At 37.1% G+C, this 26,782-nt stretch overlaps 1 protein-coding gene across 1 annotated transcript in view; it reads right to left on the bottom strand.

Moving 5' to 3' along the window:
- Positions 1–5,792: 5,792 nt before the first annotated feature.
- The window catches only part of RNF180 (ring finger protein 180), an 84,411-nt gene continuing 63,421 nt past the window's right edge, over positions 5,793–26,782 (bottom strand). The window contains exon 7 of the mRNA XM_087759865.1: positions 5,793–8,843. Within this exon, the coding sequence (XP_087615991.1) occupies positions 8,641–8,843 (203 nt within the window). The 3' untranslated portion in view covers positions 5,793–8,640. The remainder of the gene's footprint in view (positions 8,844–26,782) is intronic.

Raw genomic sequence — 26,782 nt, 5'->3', positions numbered from 1 at the left:
AGGGAGACTAGGATTACATAGAATCTTTTAAAGTATTATTTTTCACTTTTCATCGAATAGGATGGTAATCTGGATTTTTATGTCAATGTCTAACATCCTTTATTTTATACAGGTAATACAGTGAGGCTACATGAGACTTCCCTTCTGCTCAGTCTGAATTCCATTCTCCAGCTCAGAAACAGTGGAGTACATTACATAATTAGCATTTTAATACTAATTTCTTTATGACAGAGTAAAAAAGATTTAAAATAATTAATTTTTAATGCTTGTATCAATATCAAATGACTTACCATGATCTTTTTATTGGTGGCATTTACTTTTTCTGCTTCATTGTCTTGTTTGAGGATAAAAGATTACATATGGAGTATATTTTAAGCGATTGCCTGATTACATTTTAATGCCTTACCAGAAATGTAGAAATATTTCAATGGAATGTTGAAAATGTTTGATGGAAAATGAAACAGATTATTATTAAGTTAAAATTATGTTAGTGAAAAGTCAGAATATAATTACTGCAGTTTTCTCATCCTAAAACCAAACTGCAATTTTAAATAAGCCATCACTAATACAGTATCATAGTGATATGTATCGCTTGTGTAACATCAATCTAGAAATCATGGGAACAGTTTTATTTCACTTGTAAATTAGTATTGAGATGTTGAGGGCATGAAGCTGAAGGAGCCTTTCCATTATAAAGTAGAATGGACATTAAAAAATGTCGCTGAGGGAAGGCAGCATTGCTGATGGCTGTAGAGGAGTGTCTGGTTAGGATATGCTGTAGTACTGAGGTCTAGAAGATTTTTCAAATGCAAAAACTACTTAGTTAAGTACACACAGGGTACTGACTGCTCCTACAATATTAAAGGAAGTGCTAACAGATGTATTTGAAATTTCAAACAATTCTGTGGGGCTTTTTTCAGTAGTAACAATTTTCCAGGTATCATGAGCAATCCTGAATGAAGGAGCATGCTTTCACATCCAAGGATTAATGTATAAAGGCCTTACGTCTCTGAGAGCCCTTAGGAAACCAGGTCCAGGCAAGCTGAGCCAGGAACTTGAGGGCTTTCATCTTCACAGATATGACGAGCTAATAGGTTCATAAGCCCGTCTTGTGTTCCCGTTCACATTTCCTACCAGCATCAAACAAAGCTGAGGGAATAGTCAGCTGTTTTCTAGGCAGTCGTCAGTAAAATAGCTTTGTGCCATTAACACTGACCTTCCTTTTTCTAGGCCAGGCTGAAAGGCATCCAGTACCTGCCACTGCTACCCAGTACTGCTATCCAGTACCTCCCTGGCAGCTGCTTTGCTGTCCTTTGCTTATCTGCTACTTTACACTTTCATGGTTGGTTTCTTGCAAGAACCAACCATGCTCTGGCTCCTGGAATCCTTCACAGAGAACTTCTATACAGGGACCCAGAAGTCACTTTGAAAAGATCTTGGGGGTTTTGTTTATATCTAGTGTTACAAAGTGTTTTGTGCACTTCTTTGGCAGGGTATATATTTTCCTTCTGTTTACATTTGCCACAATTTTCATTAAAGGCTGTAAAATAAATTAGGTCACAGGTTCTTACCTGGGTATAAGTTCAGAGTTTCAGGTGGGTATGTCGTGCCTCAGCACATCAACTAACTGAAATGGAAGAGCAGCCCCAAAGGGCAAAAAGTAATGAAAAACAATAGCACATCATCCTGCCTGCTTTGGGTAGAGTTCAGCAGTCACAGGTCAAGCAAAAGACCTTAAGAAAACTGGCAATATTCCGGAATGTTTTAATGAAGAAGAAAAGGAAAATCAATGTCTGCCATCAGGTGCCCTGAATAACTCCCAAGGACTTGCATGGGACACCTGTGCAATAAAGGACAAAAGCTGACCCTAAAGTGCCAGTGGAGACTGTGTATCTGAATAAGTAGAGAGTGCCCTGCACAGCATTCAAAGGGCAAGGAAAGCCATTTGGTCTCCTACGTAACTGTCCTGCTGAGAGCCTTTCCTTGAGAAGCGAGCCCTGAGCTTCTTGTTCTACAGTGTCAATCTGCTGACTTGCCCAGAAGCATTCCTCAGATCAAATGTGTTAGCTTATTCAGTGCATTGCCTCCAGTGTATATCAGAGATGAAGTCTGTCCTGTAGGATCTGTCTGTAATAAAATAATTTTAGTGAAATCACAATACGGAATTACACATACCTTCAGTCTTCTTTTAAGAACATTTTTTTAAATAAGAAATCACTTTGTAAAAATATAATCAAACGAAAAGTGAAATGTCCTAAATTAAAGATTACATTTTACAGTTAAACTTCCACAGCATAACACTGGAAAGTACTTTCAAATAAATACATTTTAATGCCTTACCAGAAATGTAGAAATATTTCAACCAAAGAAAACGTTTGATGGAAAATGAAATAGATTAAGCTATTTTTAACTTATTTTTAATTAAGTTATTTTATTAAGTTCATTTTGACAGTATATATTCCAGGATTACAGCACAGCAACAAAGAAATCCTAATATGTCTAAGACACTGGAGGTTTAGTTTACTTTCAGTCACAGGGTAATCAAATGTAAATACATTAAAAAGTAAATACAAAATTTGAACTTGCTTGTGCCACAAGAAATTCTGAAAACTCATTTCAGAGATTTCATCAGAATATCTTTTACAGTAATGGAAAAAGATTGTAGGACAAAAATCCAGTTGCAGATATATATGAGAAACTAGATCTTTACAATGACGGCTCCCATTGATTCTGCTGGGATCTGGATCACTGCTGAAGTCCATCATAAATAGGTGTATTTAAGGTTTATCAGGCTTTGGCTCCCAACATAAAAAATCCTAAAGAACCTGTTTGGGAGAAAGGTGATCTTCAGTTCTGCATCAGGTCCCTTTAGAAGGAAGGTATCATGTTGGGAAAGCCAAACTGAGGCACCCAAAATTAGGAGGTGCTTTTGGAAATTTGAATTCAAACCTTTACCTGTAAAAAATCAGATTTTAGACTTTAAAATTTAAATAATAATAATAAAATAATAAAATAATATTTTAAATAAAAATTAATATTAAATAATATTTAAAATAATATTTAAAGTAAAATAATAAAAATAATAAAAAGTTTAAATAATAAATTCTGAATATCTATTTCTGACAGTATGAGGACTCATACTGGAATGATACAACTAGATTTCTTGTGATTCTTTCCTTGGTACTCTTCTGAACTTTACCATTAGAGGACTGCAACAAAGATGGATTTCAGTAAGTAGGAGGAAAGATAACCCCTTGAAGTTTGGTACCTCTGGTACCCAAACAGAGATTGGTTTTATTGACTCAAGATACCACTGAGAGAAAAAAAATTACAATGAATTATTCCAGCCAGAGAATTACAGATACATATATAGAAAAGAACAGAAACAGACATAAATGTGGGCCAAGTTCTTCCAGCATTGTACTGCCTTGTGTTGTTAAGGGAAACCATGATGTTCTACTCAGCACTGTCTGGTTTACTTGCCCATTATTGAAGGACCCACTTTTTCTGGTCCTCAACCTGGTAAGTCTTGTGTGATGACTTCACAGGATCACTCATATAAGAGATGCTCCAGCCCCTTAATCATCTTAGTGGCCCTTTGCTGGACTCTCTAGTAGCACTGTATCTCTGTTGTACAGGAGAGTCCAAAGCTGGACACAGCACTGCAGGTGTGGCCTCACCTGTGCTGAGTAGAGAGGAAGGATCACCTCCCTTGACCTGCTGGCCAGTCTGCCTAATGCAGCTCAGGATACCATTAGCCTTCCTGACGCAAAGGTGCCTTGCTGGCTTGTGTTCAACTTGGTGTCCACCAAGTCCCCCAGGTTCTTTTCTGCAGAGCTGCTTTCCAGCTGGGTGACCCCGAGCATGTACTGGGGCATGGGGCTGTTTCCAGGCACGAGACTTTGCATTTCTCCTTGTTGAACCACATGAGGTTCCTTTCAGTCCATTTCTCCAGCCTGCCAAGGTCCCACTGGACAGCAGCACAACCCTCTGGTGTATCAGCCACGCCTCCCAGCTTTGTCCTCTGCAGCTTTCTCAGGGTATGCTCTGCCCCATCATCCAGATCATTAATGAAGATGATGAACAGGATAGGACTCAGTTTTGACCCCTGGGGTACAACACTAGTTACTTGCCTCCAGGTAGACTTTGTGCCACTGATCAAAACCCTCTGAGCTTGGCTGTTCAGTCGGTTTTAAATCCACCTCACCGTCTGCTATTACTGTCTCTCTTAGCACTTTGTGCTAAATAAAGGGTATATCTAAGGAGAGCTTGTTTTCTTGTTCCACATCTAGCCCAGAGCAATCCACAGCATATCTCGCCTCCTTTCTCTCAGCATGTGCCTGGGTGCGGGGCTGAACACCAGCAGAATGCTCTTGATGTAGGGGGTTGGCCTCTTCTCCCTAGTAACAAGTGATAGGACGAGAGGAAAGGGGCTCAAGCTGCGCCAGGGGAGGTTTAGGTTGGATATTAGGAAAAACTTCTTCACTGGAAAGGGTAGTCAGGCATTGGACTAGGCTGCCCAGGGAAGTGGTTGAGTCTCCATCCCTGGAGGTATTTAAAGAACGGATAGATGTGGTGCTCGAGGACATGGTATAGTGATGGACTTGGCAGTGATAGGTTAACGGTTGGACTCGATGATCTTAAGAGTCTTTTCCAACCTTAACGATTCTATGATTCTATGTCGTACCTTCGTCTTCTCCATCCACCTGCGACTCCCCTTGTACAGACCTGCAATTCCCCAGAGGGGAGTGTGCATCCCACAGTTATGAAGTGGTCAGGATTGCCAAGAAAAAAGATGATGAAAACACATCCACAAAAGCAACACTACACACCATCAAGACAGTTGTCACATGATAGATAGAATAGCTACTCTTCCTCCCAGAAGTTCATGTTACCACCACTACTTTTCTCTAAAAATGATGAAATAAACCGAAACTCTGCTTCTTCATCATCCCTTTCCAACTCAATATCAGTAACTGTGGTAATGCTATTGTTGACATACGGTAAATATTTCAGGTGTGTATGTAGTGTACTGGTAAAGGCTTAACTTAAATCTCAGCTTCTCTGGGCAGGTACACAGCTGTGAAAGAATCCGTTGTGCTTCACTGCAGCTACTCCCTGTGCAGCTATTGCTTGGGAATTTTATTTTAATTGTGTGAGGGAAGCAAGATGACTGGAACTTTGGCAGGTAGGAGAGCTACAAACATACCCACTGCTAGGGAAGAAACTCATACACTTCTGACTGTAAACAAAGTCCCTTTGCCTGTCAAAGCCAAACTTAGTCTTGTCCTGGATTTCTGCTGCCTTCAACAGTTAATCAGTCTGGACTAACAGCACCAGCACTGAGTACTCTTTGTTGTCACAATATGTTAAGATTCACACCTTGTCCCAAGATGATTTCTGACAAAAACTGACTGTTTCCTGGAAGGTACTGAAACAAATAAAAGGCTGCTAGTATGAAAAGAGTTAATCACAGTAGTAAAAAATTCAACAAACTCTAGCTGCACCCGAAACAGAAACAGAATAGACAGGATAACAAACAAGACATTGAGTGAAAAAAATATTAAAATTTAATTCCACCAAGCAAAATCTAGTGAAAGGACTGCAAAATATTACAAACAACTCAAATTTTATTGCAAACATTTTAATACTATTGTAGATAAGAAAGACAAGCTTGCAGAGCAGGATCAATTTAACCAGAAAATTGCTTACAAAGGACCTGATCTTGCTCCCACAGATATCAACAGCATTTTACAGCCAGGCTTCAAGGAAAAACAAATTTGAGCCTTCGAATTGTCATTGTATTTTTACAAAAGTATGTATCTCAAAAAAGTAATAAAGGACAAAAAAAAGTACCTCCACTCTAGCCTTTTAGGTGTTTTCCTATGGAGGATGTATCTCAGAGTTGCAATAGTCTTCATTATGTACATTTGTAATTTTTTAAAATTATTTGTCCCCTGGAATTAATAACAACCAATATAAAGTAAAATGATATAGCCCAAGAAAGAGTTTATTGTTTAGGCCTTGAAGAAAGGTAGAGTTACACAGTTAGAAATGTCATACAAAATTGTCACTCCTATTAAATTTAGGAAAATGCAGCCACCCTCAGCCATCAATTCTTCCTGTAAATGTACAAAAGGGCCCAATATTACATTGGATTTTTTACTCTCCTTTGTTGCCTTTTTCAGAATAAAACCATGGTAACATGCTATTAAAAATTATGTAAGTAACACTTTCTTATATATTTAGTTAGTACCTGTATTATGTTTCTTATGTCTCAATATATTTTGGAATAGTCACTTAAGGATATTGCTTTATCAGATATCCTGGTTAAATAATTTTAAGTTACATTTTTACTGGAATTTCAGACTATGTCAGCTAAGCTAAAGTAATTTTTCATGACATCGTTTTATTTTAGTATTTTCTGAGATCAAAAGGTAGAAGCAATTTTGGCTTAACAGGTGAATCAGTCCCTCTCTTTGTTAAGATAAGAGCAGTAAATTGATAAGATTGGAGAGACAAACAAAAATTGCAGTTAGAATCCCAGTCCTGGCATAGACACAACAAACGTTTAAAATTATTGATAATATTTCAGCATACAGACCTACACATCTGCATGTAGCAAAACATGAGCCTATGACCTAAAACCCCTAGCTTTTAGAATACTTGTTTCTATCAATAAAGAGGGAAATTCACCAAGTGCTTTAATACAACCTTAAAGCTTTTAAAACGTTAGGCCTAATGCTACCAGTAATAGAACCCATCACCTTTAGGTAGAGACAAAGTAACTAGATATACAGTAATTACAGAAAATGGATTTGTCACAACCATGACTATGTGGTGATGGTGAATTTCAATTATTATATCTCCTTAAATTTGCATATATTAAAAAAAAGATGGCAAAAGTTATTCAGTCCAATCAGTGTAGTTAGACTTGTAATTTTTAATTCTACACATAAATTCTCAAAGAGATTATTTTATGCAGCCTGTAAGAAAACTAAATATTAGTTGCTGATTTACTGCTGTTTTTCAGATTAAATGGAAGTTTCTGGTCCTTATCACTTTATAGCCTATAAGAGACTGACCCTGCTCCAGTAAAGACACATAAGCACACGCTTAATAAAACCCCTGCATTCATTCCATTCATTTGGCAGATGGCACCTTCCACAGCACATTTCTCCTTGTTCTCTGCTAGAACAGGGGAGTACACCACCTACTGAAAAACCACAGGTCTCCCACACAAATCCTGATACTAGAGGAACTGCATACATACACTCGCATGCTTTTCCAGATGAAACCACAGTGTACTTTGCAGGGTCATGCCCTTAGAAATAAACACTTCCTTGTACCTTCCTGAAAAGTAAGCCCCTGAACTACCTTGTACCATTCTTCAGCACTTGGTTTCCGCAATATTTTGTAATACCCTTTTTATAATTTAATAGATGCTCTTTCACTTTCATTTGAAAATACAGTGTAAAACAGCAAGTATGGAATGATTGCTGAACTGGCTGCAGTTTGGTACTGTAACTCAGCAATCTATATATGGAATAGCTATAAAGTGCTTTAAATTGTTTCACACGAAAGGTGCAAATCAATACTGTGCCCTCGTATATGATCTCCCTGGAGACACATAGTCCTGGTGAGCCCACATTTGAGAGTATCCTCAAATTGTTACAGCAATTTAATAATGTCACTGTTTTTTTACACTGGAGAATGCTTCTTTCTCCAGTGTAAGCGTCTTTCTCCAATATTTACTGGGGTTAGTGTCTCATGGCATCCTAGCCAGCAGGCCTGCTGCTTGGCCTCCGTTAGGTGTCTTGCTGGATCCAAACACACTGATCTGGACAGGTAAAAAAAGGCACAGTGCTGCTCTGGGAATCTGCACAAAAATGGCCCCTTTAATGTGCAGAAGTTGGGGTTGTCAGCTGACTCCTGACTGCCATTTGCTGAAAAGATGAACTGTCAGCACACTGTACAGTCACATTTCTTTTTGGTTAATAGGCTCAAAACTTCAGGCACTGAGTACAGCACATCTCCACAGTAAAATGCTGACAGGTCTATCAATTGTCAAAATTTTCCAGGATTTGGATTATACCATTGAAATAGCTCAGATGAATGTCTATGTAATGCATGGTGCAGCACTGAAGTGCTTATAATCTCCTTTTCCCAAAAGATCTGACTATAAATGGGAAGCATCTTTATTGCTTTTATGTATGAGGAATTGAAGCACCAAATGAGCGAGCAAAGTGTGTCAACATAGAGTTGAACCCCAAAATGGCTCTGTGGATCATATTCTGTTTTAGTGCACAGAACTCCCCTAAGAACAAGCAGTATTCTATATTTCTACAGAGTAATTATTTTAGACATTAGGGATAAATCCTGTTCCCAGCAAAATCAAGGCAAAACTCTGACTGAATGAAGTATGATCTGGATTTCACATTATATTTGGAACCAAACTCAAGTACTTTGTCACACACAGCCCAAGTATCAAATAGCCTCGCAGCATGCTTGATGCAGTCTATTACAATTCTGAATGATAAAACCACAATAGCAAACAAACGTTTTGCCTTCTTCAAGTTTTTTCTATTCACGTTATTGTGGTTCATGACTGCTGTTTGCCTTAACTGTGATTACTACAGACTAAAAAGGGAAAAAGAAATAACAAAGAAAACAGAACACAATAAATCCTATTACCCAGTTGACTGAATAAATGTAGATTATCACCATGTCCATATCAAACCGCCATCCACGGCTATCATCCTCAAAGTCCATGTAGTCCATCCTGTGAGCAGCATGTGGGAAATGCCTCCTTGTTACAGTATGTGAGCGTCTTTGAAAACCTGCTGAAAAACAGACCAGGAGGTAAAAATCTTTAGAAAAGCAACCAGATTGAGTTAAAAGAAAAAGTTAACCCTCCTTCCCCCATTTATTTACAAAACAAATGGAAGCAGGAAATCTCACACCTCACTGCTAGGTTTCCTCACTTTGTTGGACAAGAAGGTCTTTGTGGACTTGATTTTGAAAGACTTAAAAAGTAACCCTGTCTTCCATGTCTGGGAAATAATACGTACGTTTGTTTGTATTTGGCACTCTCTACTATAGTAAAGTAATCCTATCAGTGTATGTTATCCAGACCTACGAACACCTCTCATTCGGTGCCTTCTTCCACTGAATTTGATTTCAGTGATTTACAAGTGAAAGGCTTCATATACTGTAATTAATCTCTTGAGTAATTAATCTCTGGATTCCTGAAGTCTACTCATCTGAATTCTTCAGTAATCGAGACACATCTGTATGTGTACACACATAGTTCAACAGCGCAATTACATTTGAATTCCTATTTCTAGCATTTGAATTTTTTTTCAAAACACTCTTCTAAATAAATCCTGCTTGCTTTAATATTATGTGTCTATATGATACATACCAGATTAAAATTAAATTTTTAAATTACTGTTTGTATGCCGATAATACATTAAAAATATATAGGCAGATGCAAATACAGCCTTTCAAGTGGAAGTAAAAATCCTGTGACTCCAAGAATGGCCTGAGTGTGAGGTCCTGCCAAAAGGTCCTTCCTCTTCATTCCTCCCCTGACTTCCCTATGTAGCAAGAGAAGTACTACAGGAGCATAGTTCTTGCATATGTCAAGATAGGAGGTTAGAGAAGTGTCTGTGCAGCTGTGTTAGAGAGCAGGTTGCGGCACAGCAAAGGGGCTGGGGGCAGCACTGCAAAGTGTCCCCTTCAGTGTGCACCACTGCACACCAGTGTGCCTCCGCGTGCATTCCTGTTTTAATCTACTACTGTGCTGCCTTCTAGTCCAGCTTAATTAAACCTCCTCGAAGTTCCGCAGTCTTCTGTTTTTGACTAATATAAATAATTGTGTATAATTGGTGTTCACATGCCAGTAATTTTCATTTTAACATTCTCAAACATTATTCAAGATAATTGAGAAATATATTTTTAAAAAGTGTTCTAATACAGAACTTTGCTGGAATTTCAATATTTTTCCTTTTTAGTGGTGGATATCGACTGTTTCTTTGCATTTTTTTTTCTAAATTAATATTTTTCCCAGAACTTTTATAGCACAATTGTTTCCATACCTTCCAAAGAAAAGTACTTTCTCTCTTTGGTATCCTTTTAAAGATAGTTCATCAGACACCTTTTGACTCCAAATTACAAATGTAAACTGGTCCTCCTCTGTTCATTTAATGACTGCTTTATTTAGAAATTTGACTAGACTACTGAGACACAGAAATTCTTCCTTTGGAGAATCACTCATGGTCAGACGTCATGACATCAGTGCATTTCTTTTTTATTTGTTTATTTTTAATGACAATTTGGATCAGTTTGTCATGTACAGATACAAAGTTTCTAGATCTGTATACATCAGAATCTGTCTAACGTTATTTATCTTATTTTGGAGACTATACATGAAATCTTCATGCTAGTCAAGAGAGCGATGATGTTTTATGATGGTTTTCAGTGACTCCAAGGGGGCTAAGATTTGCCTCACAGCTAAATATACTATACTGACTCTAGGAAAAAAAAGTAAAAAATTCCAGGGATTTACTTGTAAAGAGTTTTAGATTATAACACAACAATTTTTTATGCAAGTGCATGAACTAAACATCTGCTTAAAGATGCTGAATATCTGCTTAAAGTATGATCTGGACCTCCTTGTTCTTTATGTTATGCTTTAGAATATGTTAATTTAAAATTAAACAGTTAAACAGTATCTTTTGATAACTGAAAAATACTGAAAAATAATTTTTCAATTGAAAAATAACATTAGTAATTCAGTAACAAAATTCTGAAAAATGTTAGTCTTCTTTAAATATCTTTCTGCCAAGATGTAATTTACTTGAAAAATGCTCATTTAAAAACTTACCTCAATTTCAAACCTGTATTTTTCTTAATTTCTTCTCTAACACTTTTGAAACACTATAGTCAAATAGAAACCTAGATTTACGTTGTTATGCTCTACTTTTTAAATTTAATTTGCCAATGGCATTAAATTTTATCACTAATGCTATATCTTTCACTTTGCCTTGTACACATGAATTTTCGTGTATATTATCCTCTCTGGAGGGTCTTAGTCAAGACTGCTATCCGTGCTTTCTTTTTATTTATTTCTATACTTACAAAATGCTAGAGGCTGGTTTTGGATCAACAGGGATAATCAAGGAATTATGCCAACACGAAGTTACATTAGTTTTGACTTGGTAGTCATCACCTTCTAGAAGATCTGGACAAATCTTATCCTTGATTTGTATGTCTGTGCAACTCACCTTAAGCAAACCTGCACTGAGCTTATCACAGATTAGACTTTGTAATGTAATCACTCCACATTCAAGAACAGCAGTTTCAGTACAGGAAACTGGCTATTCTCTAATTGTTCTTCCTATAAAAAGACATAGAAAAATTGTTGGTGCTGTATTGAAGGTATGTATACGAGATCCCTGTGGCTTCCCTGAGTGTGAGTAAGGCTACTGAAAATTGACATCCAGTTATGCGGAAAAGATTTAAATTCCGCTGCTGAAATACTCTCTTTTTTACCGTCTGTAAATTGATTAAGCTTCAGCTGAAAATGTCAATAGTACAACTATTATGTAAACTGAATTCTAGGACTTAAGAGAGGCTAACAAACAACGAGAACTGTTTCTTTTCCCTGAAGTATATTACAAAATAAACTTATATACAGTACTGAAACCAAGGATCAGATTTAGAAACACTGTATTTTCATGCACAAAGGTTACTGCAGACTCCATGATCCATACTGTGACTACTGTCTTTAATAAGCTAGAGTGGAAATAAGCCATGTCTCTGCGTCTGATTCTAGCCATTTGCAAATAAAAACTGAGAGCTGTACAGCAACATGGAGTAGGGGTTTGAATTATGAAACAGAAGAGCTGAGGGAGCTTCAAATCACTTCTAATGTATTTGCTTCCTTTTTAAAAAGAAACCCTATCTTATTTGATGAATGCAGTCCCTAAATAATTTCTGCACAGGCATGTATTTGTTAAAACATATATTTTACTTAACTTTTTTGTGCATGCTGGTGTTGCTATGCTCTGAACAAGAACTTCCACTCAAATCACATGAATATGCATGCACAGTGCCAGTGGAGTCTGGCAGACTGTTAGTGGAAACCTGTTACTAGATAACAAAAACAATGTTGTGTGCAAATCACACTTTCATACCCACCAAAGCGTGCAAATCAAAAAGGATTTTCACCAGAGCATCAATAGGCACATCTGTTGCATGTGTCCCTGCCAAAGTTTTTGCAACCTCCTGTTGAGGTACTAGCAATATTCAAAATAAGACTACAAACAATTTAAAATACTCTCCCAATTTTATAAATTTACTGACCTCATCTTGCTATGACCAAAGAATATAAGATATGAGATGGAAAATTTTACTCTAAAAATGTGCCCAGATGAATAATATGCAAGCTATAATAGCCATTTACATTATAAGTGCTCATGTAAAATTAAATTACCTAAGAACAAGTGTTCTTAGGTAATCAGATGTACCAAGGTCACTTTGACGCAGTCTCTTCTTTCTGATTATGAGCTGCAGCAGATAGACAGAGCTACTGAAAGACGGTAAGAAAAAAGGCAAGTACAGCCTGACACCTTCCCATATGTGCCCTTGCAGCAACCAGTAGCTTAGGACCCCAGTGCTTTGGAAGCTGTGCTCAGAACAATGTGTTAAAATGGCATTGACAGGGTTTTCTTTCCTTTCATGTGCCTGTGCATACTTTTGAACGAGATCTCATATTGTCTCCAGTTACTGTGCTTTGTGTCCCTTGGTGGAGTAGTCTTAGAGCAAATAAATTGATTTCCTTTCAGGTGAAACTGAACCAGAAGATGAGCTCCATAAGCTCTGATGTGTTCCAGTAATATGCTTCAACCACTAATGGGCATTCAGCCCTTGGGATTGGAAGTAAGTTGCTCCTGTTCCCTAAAATGCAAATGTGGACATCTGCCCCTCAGTGCCAAATGTTTTGCCCTATCTATTATGGCTGATATAATTGCTGTGGCTGATATAATTGCTATAATCTTTCCTAAAACGTATTTATGCCATTCATAATTTTACGGACCTCTTGTATCTGTCTTCTGTAATATCCTTCGCAAACAAAAAACTTGTAAATTTCCTTCGTATGGAAAAGCTTCCATACTTCAGATCATCCTTTCTGCATTATGCTTCACTCTGCTTTATCCTTTTTTGAGATGATGTAATCTAAAATTACATGCAAAACTGGAGATGTGGGATCACCACAAATCTAGACAATGACATAATGTTTTCCATTTTGTTATGATTCTAATAATTCCTGCTTACCTTTTGACTATGGCTGTGCATTGAATGTTTTCAGAAAACTAATCACAGTATTACCCAGATCTCGTTTTTTAAGTGGCAATAGTTAATCTACAGCTCATCATAGTGAATATTATGTATTCATTATGGAGACTGCATAGCCTCTGTGGGCAACTGCTCCACCACTTGACTGTCCTCACAGTGAAAGCGTTTTTCTTACTTGCAGTCTGAACCTCCCATATCTGTTATCACTCATCCTCCTGTCATGCACCACTGTGAACAGCTCATCTGTCCTCTTGGTGGTCTCCTTATAGGTATGGTAAGCCTGCCTGAAGATCCTTCCCAAAGCCTACCCTTCTCCAGACTGAAAAAGCCATTTCCCTCAGCCTCTCCTCACAGGTCAGGTGCTCCAGGCCCCTGAGCATCAGAATCTCCCTCTGCTAAACTTGCTCCAATTTGCTTCTGTCTTTCCTGTACTTGGGGGGGTATTGCAAAATAGCAGTATTTTAGATGTGGTCTGCTGAGTAGCAGGGGATAAAAACTTCCCTTATCTACTGCTGTTCATACATCATGCTCCTGTTCATAAAGCCCAGGATGCTGTTGGCCTTCTTTGCTGCCAGGGCACACTGCCAGCTCATATGCAGCTTGCTCTCCGTCAGGACGCCCAGGTCGTTTCCAGAGAGCTGCTCCCCAGGCTGTCAGTGCCCAACCCATCTCATTGCCAGGGGCTCATCCTTCCCAGGTGCAGGACTCAGCATTTGTCCTTGCTGAATTTCACAAGGTTCCTTTCAGCACACTTCTCCAGCCTGTTTAGGTCTCTCTGAATGGCAGCCCTGCTGCTGAGTCTATCAACCCATCCTCCAATTTGTTGTCCTCGCAGACCTGATGAGAGTGCATTCTGTTGCCTCCTTGAGGTTGCTGATCAAGAGAACTGTTAGCTGTCAAGCTCATAGTTACTATCATCAGTGACCTGAATAATTTAGTATCACTAATAAACTTTAGCAGCTTTATATGTATCACTTTTCCAAATCACATATGAATGTTCTGAACTACACAGATCGCTGTGGGATTCCAACAACAATCCAATGTAGTTTGCTAGATGCTCTTTTACACCATATTTTCCACCTTCTACATTGGTCTGGTTTTCTTTTAATGTGCCCTGCTGAAAGGGACTTTATCTGCTGAAGCACCTGCTTTACTGTTTCAGCCCATTTCGCCAGCCTGTCTTGGTCTCTCTGAATAGCAGCCCCGCCACTGAGTCTACCAATCGGTCCTCCAATTTGTTGTCACCTGAAGACCTGATGACATCGTGGAGAAATGGGCAAAAATTTCATACCATTCTGTACTTTTTTCAAGGATACAGTGCTTTTATACTGCTTTCACAAACAAGGTATCATCCGAAACTTCTTGCATAAACACCAGCCTTCTCCCATATGCACATCACGCAGCATCAGATTCTGGTTATGCTAAGAAAATAGCTAAAGATTGCAAAATTTGCTAGTTAAAATGAGCTATGAAATCTGTATTTCCAAAAAAGAAAAAAGCATGTATTGCTAGAGAGGTTTGTGAAAGGATGGCACTTATCCTATGTGAATGCCTGCAAGCATGTCCCGTTGACTCCCGATCTCATGTTCCAAGCTCTAACTCAGTCTCAGGCCCTCCACCAAACTCAAGTCCCCAAAGCATTCAGTTCTTTCCCCAAACCAAGGCCACTCAACCCAATCACCATCCTTCTCAGATGAATAGTTTTAGCTTTTCTCCTCCTCCTGCGTGAAAAGCTTAAACCTCCCTACCCTCCTGCCTCGGGTATTTCAGCTCCACACACCTCTTGTCTCAGAAGTCAAAACCTCATTTTTTCTAGAGTGAGTCCTGAAATTCCAGACTCCTCTTGCCCCAGGATGCACACCAGAACCTCCAGCTTTCCCATGCTAAAACTTCTACCATCACCTTTCAAGGCCTTTCTCACTGCTAAGTCCAATCATCTTCCCAAACCTCCCTCACTATGCTACTCCTGCCTTCCTCTCACTTTCTCTCTGCTCTCTTTGAATACTTCTCTGCTCTTGCCCTTCTGACTTCACCTGTGGGCACTCACTGGCTGCCAGCACCTTATATCCATGTGTGACTAAACTGACATGACGGCCTAAACATCTCTCCATTCCTTTTCCATCCCCAAAATCCAAGTCCTACTTTCTGCTAGCAGTTGGGCTTTAGAAAACCTGGATGTAAAATGTACTTAAGCTGGACATAATCCTTATCTGAAACCATTTTTATATTCACTATGATGTCTGTCTTACTAGCTATAGGACTTTTGTAGGGCTTTTGGTTTAAATGTTGAAATCTGAGACAGTCCCAGAGAGGTAAATTGTGTGTAAGCACTTATTTGCACATGCATAAAATTCAATTTATTGAACTCACTGTGCATACGATACAGAATCCTTCTGTACATGAACATATCAGCAGCATGCAGGCAATTTAGCAGGGAATACACAGTGACTGCTTTTCAAAATGTCAAAGAACACAGTCTGCAGAGGGTCTAGAAAAGCAACTGATTACTGTGAATATCTGAAAAAGCCATGTCCTGAAGCCTTTCATGTGCGACACAAGATTTAATTGCATAAGGAGCACTCCTTTTTATAAGGCAGAGTCGTTAGGAACCACTGTTCTTAACTGTTACAACTAGCTTTTTGTTTTGTGACTTTCATAAGGCACTTGACAGAAGAAAAAGAACACCATGCTACAGACAAAACTATACAGAAGTCCCAAAATGTGGTAATGCCACTGACATACATACATGTCATCTGTTGAAGCAAAAAGCTTATAAAAACTGCAGTCCTACAAAATCAACCACCAGGCAAATAATGCTGCTTGCTGATCAGTATCAGTGTAACTATTGGCACGGATATCTAAGAACCATCTCTACTCTCTTAAAACTTTATAAATCCTGCATGGATCTGGGAACAGAATATCCACAAATGAATGAGAAATCTCATAGCAAGTAAAAGAAGAAAAAAACCCCCTGAAATAATTCATAGAAGTTCTTGTAGCAGTTACAGTTCTTACAAATATTCATTTCATACTGCTCTAACTTTCCATATTATTTTCAAGATTATAAATATGATCATCTATTCCTTTTTTTTTGTAGCTGTTCTCTGACTTTTTCTACAGAGATATGTAACCAAAACAAGCCCAACATTTAAGGTTATATGCTACACATCAGTATATAAAAGCCATACTTGAATTCAGCATTTCTTTGGACCTTATTGTTAATCACTGCAATTAACACCTCTCAGGCCTTCAGGACAGAGAGGAGGCAACTACTCATTTGGAGGTTTTTCCTCTGTGAAATACTGTAAATTTTATTTAATCAAAATTACAAATATTTACACTTGACAAAGAGATCTGACAGTTTCACTCTGAATAGGAAATGAAGATGAGATTTTTTTCCATTCAAATACAGCTCACTGGATTTCAGTGAGCATTATTTATAACTGAAGTTTTTTGCATGTTCCTACCATTAGTTTGAATTCTAAGACTAAAATATAAAATATAAAATATGAAATATAGTGCCCCTGACATAAATTAACAATGACATTCTGAATATTAAGTAAATAAGCAAATAAAAATGTGTGAAGGCAGTTACCTCTTGCTATTTTATAGACTAATTCAGCTTTTATTGATTAAAACACAAACCATAAAGCTAGCTAGTATATCTTATCAAAGAATCGGGTTATTGGAAAAGAAAACAAGAGAAAGCTTTAAAAATGAATGACAAAATCCATAAAGAATGCATGCATACACATTTTACATTGAGTATTTTGCATAACTAACATTTTTGCTATTTATTAAATACGTTTATTAAATTTATTAAATATATCTCTTTAGCAATTTTCGGAGAAATATTCAATGACTACTGTGCCCAGTCCCTCTCACAAATCCAAAGCAAAACTAGAACAACTTGTGTTTTCTATCTTGGACTGTTTATTTCCCTGGAAGTAAATGAATCAAGAGGACTGTGGGAGGGCAGAATGAGCTTAGAAAACATACTCTGTCCAAACATCTGTGATTATTCTATAATTATCAATACTCACAATTATAAGCTAATTGACTAGTTTAAGTGCTGGGGTGCATACTAAAACAGGAGTAATTAATCTCACATTTCACAACGTAAAAGTCATTTGACTGTGGAAACCATGAAGGAATTCTGATAGTCAGTCTGTAAACAGATTTTTTTTAAGTAATCAAGTGAATTATTTGTTTCCTTTTTCCTTCTTCCCCTAAACCATAACACACTAGTACCAATCAAGCAGAACATCATATAACAGCTTTTTAAAATGATTTATAGCAAAACCTACTCTCCTACTTTACAACCACTTTATTTCAAAATTCAATTAAGGGTGATGAAATAAAAATAATATACAGATGAAATAAAAATAATATACAGTAACTGAAATGCATATCCTTGTTTTTCAGGGTGCAAACTAGCTCTGTGAATAAATGAAACATTGGCTTCTTTAACTGCCCTCCTCTTCACCATACCATATAGTCTTGATGACTCATACCAAGAAATGAAGCTGCATGGTTTCCCTGTGAGATCATGTCATGGATCTAAATGCACAGTTTGCATACATTCTAGACCATAAAATGTCTTCCTTTAATTTTAAAGGTAAGTTTTCTACATGTATATTGATGACATACATATTACAGTTATGGTAATTTTCATACATTTGCCTTTAAGATGGGGATTTCTAATCACTTCCGTTCACATTTGCATGTAGATAAATTGTATCTTAACAGTGAATTTAACTTGTGGACAACTTCTCTCCTTGCCATGACAGTGCACACAGCAAAAACCAGGAAATCTCAAACAGCAACCTGAAGTATTTAACTTTCTGTGGTATGTGCACCAATAATCTATATGAAAAATTAATTTTAAAAAGTATTCAGAATATTCTGACTCTATTAATTTTCTTATTAATTTTTTATCTATTTTCCACTTCTCTTTCACTGTCTCTTCACTAAATCTCTTACTCATGGTCTCGAACGCTAGTTGTCATCAACACCCTCTTCTGTTATTCCCGCTTTTTATCACTGAACTTTTCTGAAAATCATTTGCAAGTTTATGTTTTCTTTACATTTGTCATCTCCCCAGCTGATCAAATACTACATTTCAGCTGTCAGCAACTCTTGCTAAATTATCATCGTAAGAGCCTTCACCCTTTTGTGTCACATTGCTGTAATGGCATCATCTCCCTCTAGTTTCATTCTTCCCTACAACTCCTCCCTAACTACTTACACCCCTTCAGGCTCCATTTGTTTGGACTGCTACTGTACAAAATATGTAGAGGCAAAAGCTATTGATATTTATAGGTAGGCTTAGCATAATAGCTCAAGATGACTGAATAAGTATAAATACCATTAAAAAGGATCTCATACTGATGCTTGTCTCTAGTGTGAATGCTACTTGGCATACTGCTCAATTCTTTTTAGATGCTTATTTCTTGACTTGCATGATTGCTATATTTTGTTAAAAAAGTTAATACTAAAGATAATTTAAGAAAAATTTTGCAGAGTTTTGTTATACACTGCTGTCCACAAGCCTTTCAGTGCTTAAGTCTTTAATGTTTTAAGCCAATTTTAGTGGAACACCGTAAGATAATAGTAATGCAAATACTTTTTTAAAAATAAATTCATGAATTGGCTCTACTTGTATTAAGACAGGGTCAGTCTGACAGCAAAGGTCAGAGGGAATACACAAGATAGGCATGCCAGGGTCTCACCACACCCCTCTACAAGACAAGGCCGTGTATGTCTACACAAAGCATTTAATTTATTTGCAAATCAGCTGTCTGGCAACATGAATCCCATAATTCCTCCAGAGAAACTGGTGAATGACCTATCTTGGAGCCATGCCATTGTCTTCGAACAAATTCATATTCAGCTTCAGTTAACATCAAGTTCAAAAATTCCTACTTCCCATCTGAGCAAACAAAAGAAATATTAATTCCTCCAGAGAATGAAAAATATAAAGCACAAGACCATATCTTGAGAAAGCTGGCAGTTTTTCTGAACTGAAAGTTTTCTGATGCTGACATTACTTAACCAGTTTTTAGGAAGCTGACCAAGGTTTTACAGAAAGAGTTGTCTGAAAAGGATCATATATGTCCAACAGAAAATCAAAAATAAATTTTCGTAAAGAAAAGTTATCAAGAAAGAAGCTATTTAAAATAAAAAAAATATGTTTATGAACTCTTAAAAAAATCCTTCCTTTAATCCTTTATTAAATATGTAATGGTGGTTATCTCTGACTTTTTCTGATAGCATTGCAAACATCCATCTTTATCTACTCAGCTAAGATATTCACCAAAAGTCTCCTGAGTTTACTCTGCTGTTTGTTCATTTCTTGCTTCTTTGAGAAGGTATGCTTAATCTGGCTCTGATTTAATAAAAATATGATCACATTTTCTTGATTATTATTCTTACACATCACCTTGAGTGCTTTTACGCTTCCACTTTTGTCATTCATCAAATTCAAATTTCAGCTTTTGTTTTCACTTTTAAGGGTCTCCAAAACTCTGCCTTGCCCCCAGAATGCTTCACTTTTCATAATTATGCTATGCAAGTACCATATTCCTCCAGAAATCTTAGCAGTTTTCTACCCAATAAGTGCTCTAGGATCAAACTGAACTCGTGTCCATGTCCAAATTTTGGAATGGCGTGGATCTATCTATGTCACTGGTACAGATGTACGAAACAGAAATCACAGGCATGTTAGGTAGCAGAAACAATGTACTTGTTTGTCCTACTTTATTCTCTATTAACTCATTGATACTGATGAAGCCAACTGATATTGCAACAACCTATTCTCAGCCAAAAATTCTTTGTTATTCTTATAGTAAATGGGATTTCTACGAGGCATTGAATCAAAGGACTGAACACCAGGCAAACTTAACTTTCAAGGTAAGATGTATTTCCACCAGCAGAGCTGAGACATTTAGGGGCTAGTTCAGTAGAACTGAACTGCTCTCCTATGCAGTATATTTCAGTGCTAAGTGGATGGGGGAGTGTGCTGGGGAAGCACGTCCGACATAACCTTTGCAAAACATAATCAGTTCACAACTAATTAGGAATATAACCAATTTTACTGGTCATTGCTCAGTGGTCACAATCTATCTTTTTGCCATTCTGTTTGGCATAGCTGGCAAGGATCATTCCCCACTTCCACTAAAATGCATAGAAAGATACTTGCTAATTCCTGCCAGTGATGAAGACAGAATGCATCTTTGCTTCCACGTGTTCACAGAGACCCGTCATAACCTGAACTAGTCTCAGAAGAATCTTAGACAAAACATAAAAAAATAAGACAAAGATATTTTATGCGATAAACAGATTCTGTGACGAAAGACTACCGCTTCAAAAAGCTAGCAATTCAAAGTTTACCTAGAGTGGTTTAACCAGGATTATGTATTGTCCTCAATTGTCTTTAGAGGGCAAATAATAAATATTTATGTAATCTTATTTGATAAATACATAAAATCCTTTTACAATGCCTAAGTTAAAAATGTAATGGAAGATACCATTGTAATCAAACTGCAGGATATCTCACAAGAACAGGCATACTAAGAGTAGACTAAAGGTCTTCCTACCCTATCATTCTTTCTCTGACAAGGTCAAAGAATGAGGAATTGGTGAATAGCAAGGAAAGAATATAAGAACAGGGCAAGCATTTTGCAATACTTTCCTGGTATTCTCTCTCAGCTCCCAGGGACCTGCAGTTCAAGGATCTCCGCAGGTAAATGTGGTATCTTTGAGTTTAATACACTTTACTCCATTTTTCTTCCAAGAATCTGCCATTATTTGAACTCATGCTCTGGGGTAATGATAATTTTATTTAATGTCCTCTAGTTCTTTTATTATGAGACAGTGAATAACAGCAGCACATTCACTTCTGCCATGCCTGTCATGATTTTAATTACCTCTATCATCCTCCCTCTGTAATCATCTCTTGTTTTGGCTGAAGCATTCTAGTCTATTTACATATTCCTCATCAGGAAGGAATTGAAAACTGACATTCTTATTTATCTTCTCTGTACCCTTCCAGTTTACTGCCTCTTTTTGTGATGAAAGGGAGACAAGGTAAACATTGCTGAAGATCACTGAGGACCATGACAGTCTTCTGCCACTGCTTGCACTTGGCTTTCATTTTTATTATTCCGAATATTTCAGTACTGTAAGCAAATGTTACCACCTTCATTTCTAGTAATGAATATGCTGGATAGTGCAAACTGTACCATATAGCCATCTAGGACAAGACTGCTAATCTCCCTTCAGTGAGAAAAATTAATCATTTATTTCTGTCCTTTGTTTGGTATCTTTTAACCAGCTATTAATGGATGAGAGGACTTTCCCTCTTATCCTGAACACAGCTATGTTTTTTCAAGCATCTTCAGAAAAGAACCTTCTCAAAAGACTTTTGGAATTTGTAAGCTGCCGGGTGAAAAGCACAATACCTCTAACTCCCCTACAAGTTCATTTGGGTCCCTTCAGTACAGCTGTGGGACCATGGTTGTATAAGAGGTCTAAAATGTTCTTAGTTTGTCTTACCAGCTAGAACGAACACTTGGTTCCATAAGCAGAACTAAAGATGCCAATCTTAACATCTATTCAGGGACATATCAAGAAATACATGGGGAAAGGCTACAGTATACTTTTTTGCCATGGTGTTGCGTAGTTATAGCTATCAATATTCCTGGTACAGCAGTCTTATAATACCACAGTTAAATAGGAACAAGCAATCCTAAGAAGTCTCTAAAGAACAGCCTCTGCGAAACAGCTTAAAAGATAAACAAGGCTATTGAAACTTACACAGTGCTTTGTAGTGACGCTGTTGGCAAAACAGCAGAGACAGAAAGTGGCAGCGCTAACAGGGCTGAAGCTTAAGAAATCTCTGTGACACTGACCTTTGTACCTTAAAGTTCCCCTTCCATTTTATTTTGTTTTTCTTTCAGATTCACTTCTGCTTGGTGAGGTGCAGAAGTGAAGCCTTGAAGGCTAGTCAGAGCACAGCTGCTCTATGGGACCCAAGTGGGACCTTGGCATTAAGAAATCAGTTTTGTTTTTCTTACCAGTGACCTGTTGGAGCTGAAAGGACTTGTGGGCAAGCAAAAATGGTGCAAGTGTTAGGGTCTAAGTGCTGACAAATCAGCAAAATGACAAAGTTGCCAGCTGACCGAAGACACGCTCAACCAGCAGTGCTTGGATTCTGTTTTCTGTCTTAATGTACTATAGGCATAACACATGCTCAAAGACAACACTTCCCAGTAATGTGTGTCTCCTTGAGGCAGAAAATCCACTTACTGAGAATACTGTAGACTGTAAATGCATCTTGTGAGAAATGCATGTGTGCAGATGGATCCTGGCTGAAAAAGGAAAGCCTTCTGGTGAAGAAGCATTGCATGGTCCCACAACTGCAGTCGTGAGTAGTACGACAAAGGAACAAATAACTTAAAATAAAGAAATGAAGAAGTAAGGAAATTAACTGAGGAAAAAAAGTGCAATAAGGAAGGATGGAAGAGTAGGACTTGGGAAAAATAGCTCAATATAAGGATTATTCTGAGAGACTTCTTATACTCCAGCACTACTCTTTATAGCTAGAATCAATGCTGCACCTTCTATTTTCAGTAACACCTGTCTTGTTTCTCTTCTCAGCAGATCACAGCATCAGAAACTTGAAAACCACTACCACTTTTTTCTTCTTTTTAAACAGAGAAGTATGAACTTAAAACCTAGTTGAGGTAATTTTATAGCTGTAAATTTTCACGTCTGTTAACACTCTTCCTTTATTGCCTATCTAACTGAAATCACGATAACAAGAATCTTGACTCAAGAAAGTAGATTTTAAAGTGTTCTACCCCAATTTTAAAGAAAGAGATACAAAAATTTATCAACAGGTATTACTAAAAGCTTTCACAACATTTCTTTTTTTTTTAACATGTAGGAAATTGCGCACCCTTTTCTCTAGAGAATGATTGCATAAAAGGACATGGCAGATGTGACCTACTGAGGTGGTGGGAATTTCCACTGGTATTAGCAGGCATTGAAAACACTGTATCTTGCAATCCTTGACTGATGCAGAAGTCAATAGCTATTTATTAAGTCACTAAACAGATGAGATCAGTAAAGAATTAGCACAGATCTCATTGTATGCAACATTGGGGAAATGTTTTGTAGATTAAGCATTTAAAAAAAACAGATAAAAAGAATTACTCTATTTCTAAATAGCTTTTTCCACTTTCAATTTAATCATCATATTTTAAATAAAAACGTTAGCATAGAAACAGTTGGAGGGAATTTCCAAGTAGCCTAGGAATAATCATATCTTGAAATAGTCACCAACAGCTGTAACTCAGAGGTTTCATAATCCCCTTCTCTCATTCTGAACACCTAGCTATGTACTTACTTTCAGGCATATCTACAATCTTTCTCTACATGCAGACAGCTAGCACCCTTTTACAGCATTATCATCACTATCTTGATTACTGTATCCTGTATCTCTGGTCTCTTCTATGTATTTCTATCACAGATTTATGCAAAAGCTTTTGAAATAACCCTTTTAGGCCCAGTGCACTGTCTCAGTCTATTTTTTTAATTCCTGCACTTGACTACACCAAAGTCACTGTCAAGTTAAGTATCGTATTTTCAATTTAAATGATATTTATCACTTCTTTTAGTCCACACTTCTGGTATCAAATTACTTTAGGAGACTTACCCTTAGTTTGTGAACTTTCTGTGACTGTACGGTGTTTATAGAATGCAACTCCGATTTAATAGCATGCAAAGGCTACACTTATGATGTTATTAAACTATAAATATATGATAACAGGATCCATTCAAGCACATTTGCTATTTAACTATCCATTCAAACTACACTATTTATTTATTTTTAAATCTGTTTAAGGAAACCATTATTTGGGATGTTATTTCTATTGTGCAATTACCTTTTTTAAACGTTACCAATACTCAAAACAATACCTAACGTAATATCTTTATCTTATATAAAACAGAAGACATTTTAGATGGATATTTACAATTAGCTTGTTGACTTTCACATGTATTAAAAATCTGAATCCTAAAAGAAGATTGGCCTTCATGCTTGAGCAAGATTTCCATTTTATCATTAACCTATCCTTGACCAAACAGAGCATACCATATGCAGAGCAATGGCATATGCAATGTTTATGAAACAAATGGGAATTCTGTTAATGATTTTAATTGGAAAAAAATACAGTGCAGTATAAGGGCAAACTACTCCGGAGCAATTTTCATCAGCTTGAAAGCTACAGTGCTGAGGTTTCTTACTTTTTGTATAAAACCTCAAAAGCTACATATGTTTGGCGTTTTTTTAGTTAGAAGATAATTTTACATTCCTCATGGAAATTCTCATATGAAAGAAGACTCACATATTGATTACAATATCTGTTTGGCTCAGTGAACCAGTTCAGGAAAAAAAGTAAGGAAAAAGAAAAGATGCTTGATTTTATCTAGCAGTCCTGCAATGTTCAGAAAGTCTAAATTAGTTCATACTGATAAATCTTCTATATAATCTAGGCTTCTCAACAGCCATCTTTCTCTCCTTGCATCCCAATCTAATTCCGAGGTCTGATTTTATCAGGTCTAGCATCTCTAACGAGTGGTTTACTGTTCAAAGTTTACCATTTTTATGTCTGGAGTATTAAAACAATATTGTGGAAGAGGTTTTGTCATATGGAAAACTGGAATCATATGAAGTTTGAAAAGAGCTGCTAGATTCTTGGTGACCACTGAACCTGCTGAATATGAACTAGACAAAAGAGCACATGCATTTCTAACAGGGCCACAGAATTTCTTCTTTGACAATGCAGTATTGTCTTATAAGGAGGCAGTTATTCTCACATTCAAAACTGCAGATTTTCATCACTCTCTAACCACTGTAATCATATCCCTTTTCACTCCAGTCACTCTACTCATGGACCCACTCTGTTCTTCCCATTCTTTATATTTTGCCTTCTGCAACTCTCTTATTAGACTGTTACCTTTTTAACTAAAAAAAATTAATCTAAGTAGCCTCTTTTCCCCTACTGCTCTCAGTGATCTCTTTGCATTTCGAGGGCATCTGTTACGGTGTCAGAAGTCTTTTGCTGCCAGTACGCTCCGTCTTCTATGCCTGTAAAGTCCCTGGGAGCCTCCTGAGGCAGGGAACATAAGCAAATTTAGGAAAACCAAATATGGAACTTCATATACTGCCAAGCACCATTTAGATGTAAGCCCAGAAAAGTTGTCCAGGAAGAAAACATTATACGCTTGTGTTTTGAACTGACTCAAACCCTGAAGTAGCTTTTATTCAAATAAAAAGTCGGAAGAGAGAGACATGGCAGTGACACTTGTATTTAAAAAGGCAAAGACAAAGTTTCAGACAGGTATGTGGTTTGGATTTCCTATTAACTAGATCTAATCAGATTCCCATTCAGTGTGGGACTTTTAGGCTATCCTTTGGAGACATGTAAATCCAGCATTCTGAATTACATTTGTGGAACGACATGCCCAATTTTCAGGTAGCACAATACTGAAGCTGTGTGACCTCTCCAGATCTTCCTTTTACTTTTAATTATTTATATTTTGTACAAAGCTCAGCCTGGTAGCTTCATATTCATATTTATGAAAGACATAATTCATGCGACACTATGGAACACATATGAACTATGTCACATACATGAAGTAGTGTATTACAGTAAACCAGTAAGCTCAGCATCAACATTCACACTACATAAGCTGCTGTTAGAGAAAAAGAAATATTAATCTCTGTTTTTCCTGCCAACAGCTTTCCCTCTGAGTAATACCAAAGATGATCTACCAGTCCTCAGACTTCTCAAGTCTGCTCATTTTTGATAGCTAGGAGCATTTTCTGTTATTTTCAGTATCAAATCATGACCTTGTGTGACACAGTTTTATAAGTGGAGGACCAGAATTTATCAAATTTGACCTGTAGAAAGGCCTGGGTAGACTCACAAAAGGAATATAAAAAGGATGTCCTGTTTTATTTTTTCCACATACTTTTAAAAGCAATCTATATCGTTCTTAAAAACAGGAGAAATATATCTGCTAGGAAAACAGCACTACAGAAAGTAACAATGTAGGTAGATGTAGATGAGGCCTGGTGAAGAAAGGCTGTTAGACTGAAAACATGGAAATACGGGTAAACAATGAATCCCACATTTCAGCGGTCTAACTTAAATGTTTTTCAGTTAACAACCAGTTAATAACAATGAAAATGTTCAAGTGTTAAAGTAGCAACAAGAGGACTAAGCTTTCTTCATATAATAAGCAGAAAACAAAGCTAAAACCCACACCCTTTACTCCAATACATATGTATAGAACAAGCAATGCGGAATAATATATATGATATTATTCCAACTTTTTTATATGACTTCTT

This window comes from Nipponia nippon, unplaced genomic scaffold (genome assembly GCF_047370975.1).
Source record: "Nipponia nippon isolate SJK-2023a ecotype South Korea unplaced genomic scaffold, ASM4737097v1 scaffold_20, whole genome shotgun sequence".
NCBI lineage: Eukaryota > Metazoa > Chordata > Aves > Pelecaniformes > Threskiornithidae > Nipponia > Nipponia nippon.
The sequence above is the reverse complement of the archived record's forward strand: the minus strand, read 5'-3'. Positions and strand labels throughout refer to the sequence as shown.